The 2500-nt window shown below is 43.4% G+C and overlaps 1 protein-coding gene across 2 annotated transcripts in view; it reads right to left on the bottom strand.

Moving 5' to 3' along the window:
• Positions 1 to 2500, bottom strand: part of tgfb2 (transforming growth factor, beta 2) — a 35081-nt gene that overhangs the window by 10837 nt on the left and 21744 nt on the right. For both annotated transcript variants that reach the window (XM_048261503.1, XM_048261504.1), the window contains one exon: positions 214 to 377. In XM_048261503.1, the coding sequence (XP_048117460.1) occupies positions 214 to 377 (164 nt within the window). The remainder of the gene's footprint in view (positions 1 to 213; positions 378 to 2500) is intronic.

Genomic DNA, 2500 nt, shown 5'->3' with positions numbered 1-2500 from the left:
ACACATCTTGGATGCCTTGGCTTGCTGCGCTTTGATACAGATACAGACACCTACGCAAAACAAACACACACACAAATAAATGCTGTAAGTGTGTTTTGTCACAGACAACCTTACACATACTGACAGCCTGGGCAGGGCTCTAACACACACACACACACACACACACACACACACACACACACACACCCTCTTGGTACTGGGGTATAGGTGTACCTGGTAGAGCTCGATCCTCTGCTCTGAGACGCGGGCCTTGGGGGTCTGCAGCCTGAAGACCCTGAGCTCAGCCTTCACCAGGTTCGAAGCGTTCTTCTCCATGGAGCTCACGTCAAACCTCAGGCGTCTGAAGTAGCGGTTGTAGTGCGTAGGAGAGATGACGTCTACAAAAACAATTACACACAGGGAGGGTCTGTTAGAGAATGTGCGTGTGTGTGTGTGTGTGTGTGCGTGAGAGAGAGTGACATTGAAAGAGAGAGGGAAAAGGAGAAGGAGGGGGAAGCAGGGCTTCACTATTTGGAAAAAATCTCCAATTGGAATTTTTCTGACAGATATTGCGAATTTCAATTTGCTATATGCTTTTTTTTTTTTAAATGTCAATGTCAAGATTCAGATAAAAATTCCAAATGTCTCTATAGGTTGTGCCAATTCTGAATGGTGAGCATACCTAGTGCAGGATAAGCACAGCACTCCTGATTGGTGAGCTTCACTGTATATAAAAATCATAAATGTGACAAGATTAACCGTACAAGATTAATTGTAGCCTTCGAGATTAGATAATTGCATTGGTTCAGGTGGTGATTGTGATTGTGATAATTGTGCAGCCCTAGAGGGAAGGGAGAGAGACAGCCAGGGTGAGACCAATAACTGGACAAGCATGAACAGTGTGCACTCGGACTAAAGCGAAGCCATCAGAACGAATTAGATCAGCTGACTATATGGCCGACCAATATGGCCGACCAATTTTGGCCTCATCCCTTCAGAGTGCAAGTGCATGACGATGTCATGCCGACCATGCTCACTACAGTCACTGGGTGAGGAAGTAAGGGAGAGACACAGGAGGACAGGGATGGAGGGATGGAGAGAGAGGGAGTGAAAAAGGAAAGGGGGGATGGAGAGGAAGGTGGGAGGGAGAGAGAAAGTGAGGGTTAGAGGTTAAAGGTCACCCTGTTTACACTTGGCTTTAAAGACCCACTCCAGCAAAAAATCAACTTTTAACCTTAAGTGGATTTTCGCCGGAGTGGATCTTTATGTCCATTAGGTGTTTTTAATGTGTTACAAATAAGCAGTAAACACCATGGCTAAGTATTTAGGTGGGCGGGCAGTGTGCTAGTTGACGTTTCAGAGTAATGAATCAGAACAGCCCATCATCGTTGTGTGACAATGGATGGAACGCGATCCTGACTAATTTAGAGGGTGGAGATCTCCAAATCATTTCTGGTGATATAATTTTCCTGAGGATGCAGCTGCACATTTAGCTTCTTACAAGATAAGCAGGCTAACGTGTCAGAGTTAGCTATCATACTTTAGCATAATATTGTTAGCCATTTGATAATGTTAAACCAAGTTGTCGAGTAGGCAAGAGTAGAGTTGTATTCAGTGTCAGGGGCGAGAGAAATTAGCTCCCTACATCTGAGATGAGAGAGAGGAAGGAGAGAAGCATGAAAGGCCATGAAATGATTTCTTTTATGAAAAAAAGCAACATATGAACATGTATTTTCCAGGAACAAAGAGGAGGTTTTTAGGGGATAATCAATGGCTGGAGTGCATCTTTAAAAATGTGTCTGGTTGAATTATCAGATCAAAGTGGACAGTGCTTAATAGAAGTATAAACGACTGCCAAGACTCACTGTGAGCCAATCACCGCAGGGAACCATTGATAAACACAAGTGTAAACAGGACCAGAGAGAGAGGAGAACACACACACACACACACACACAATGTTAAGGGTGTTTTTTTATTTAAATCAAAGAGAATGTCACATGATCCCCAGTTTTATCTTTTAGCCATATTCATCGCTACAGCGATTCTGACTGGATTTGGCTCTGTCATGCTAACTCAGCCCAATAAAGACGTCAAGAAGCAACGAGACGTGCACACAATGGGACATCAGCTTCATGGTGGCCACATTCACATGATTCGTGTCATCCTCATCCTAAAACACACACCACACACACACACACACACACACACACACACACACACACACACTTCCGAAACTGTGTGGCAAGAGCGTGCTTCAGATATCACTGAGAGGGGAGTTTAACTAGAGGAGATTTCAGCGAGTTGGTTTGGCTCTCAAAACACAAAACTTCTAAAACTTCTCATATATATCAGGTTTAATTGAAAGCTTAAAGGAACCAAACATGTGGCTTACCATGGCCAATTAAAACAAGATATTATCAGACACGAAACTAGACGGAACAATAGAGTAAACATCAGGCTATAGTTGGCAAGAAGAAGTCGGCTAATGAAGGCATTCAAACATCACAATAACAAACTTTAA

The sequence above is a fragment of the Alosa alosa genome, chromosome 13, assembly GCF_017589495.1.
Source record: "Alosa alosa isolate M-15738 ecotype Scorff River chromosome 13, AALO_Geno_1.1, whole genome shotgun sequence".
Lineage (NCBI taxonomy): Eukaryota > Metazoa > Chordata > Actinopteri > Clupeiformes > Clupeidae > Alosa > Alosa alosa.
The sequence above is the reverse complement of the archived record's forward strand: the minus strand, read 5'-3'. Positions and strand labels throughout refer to the sequence as shown.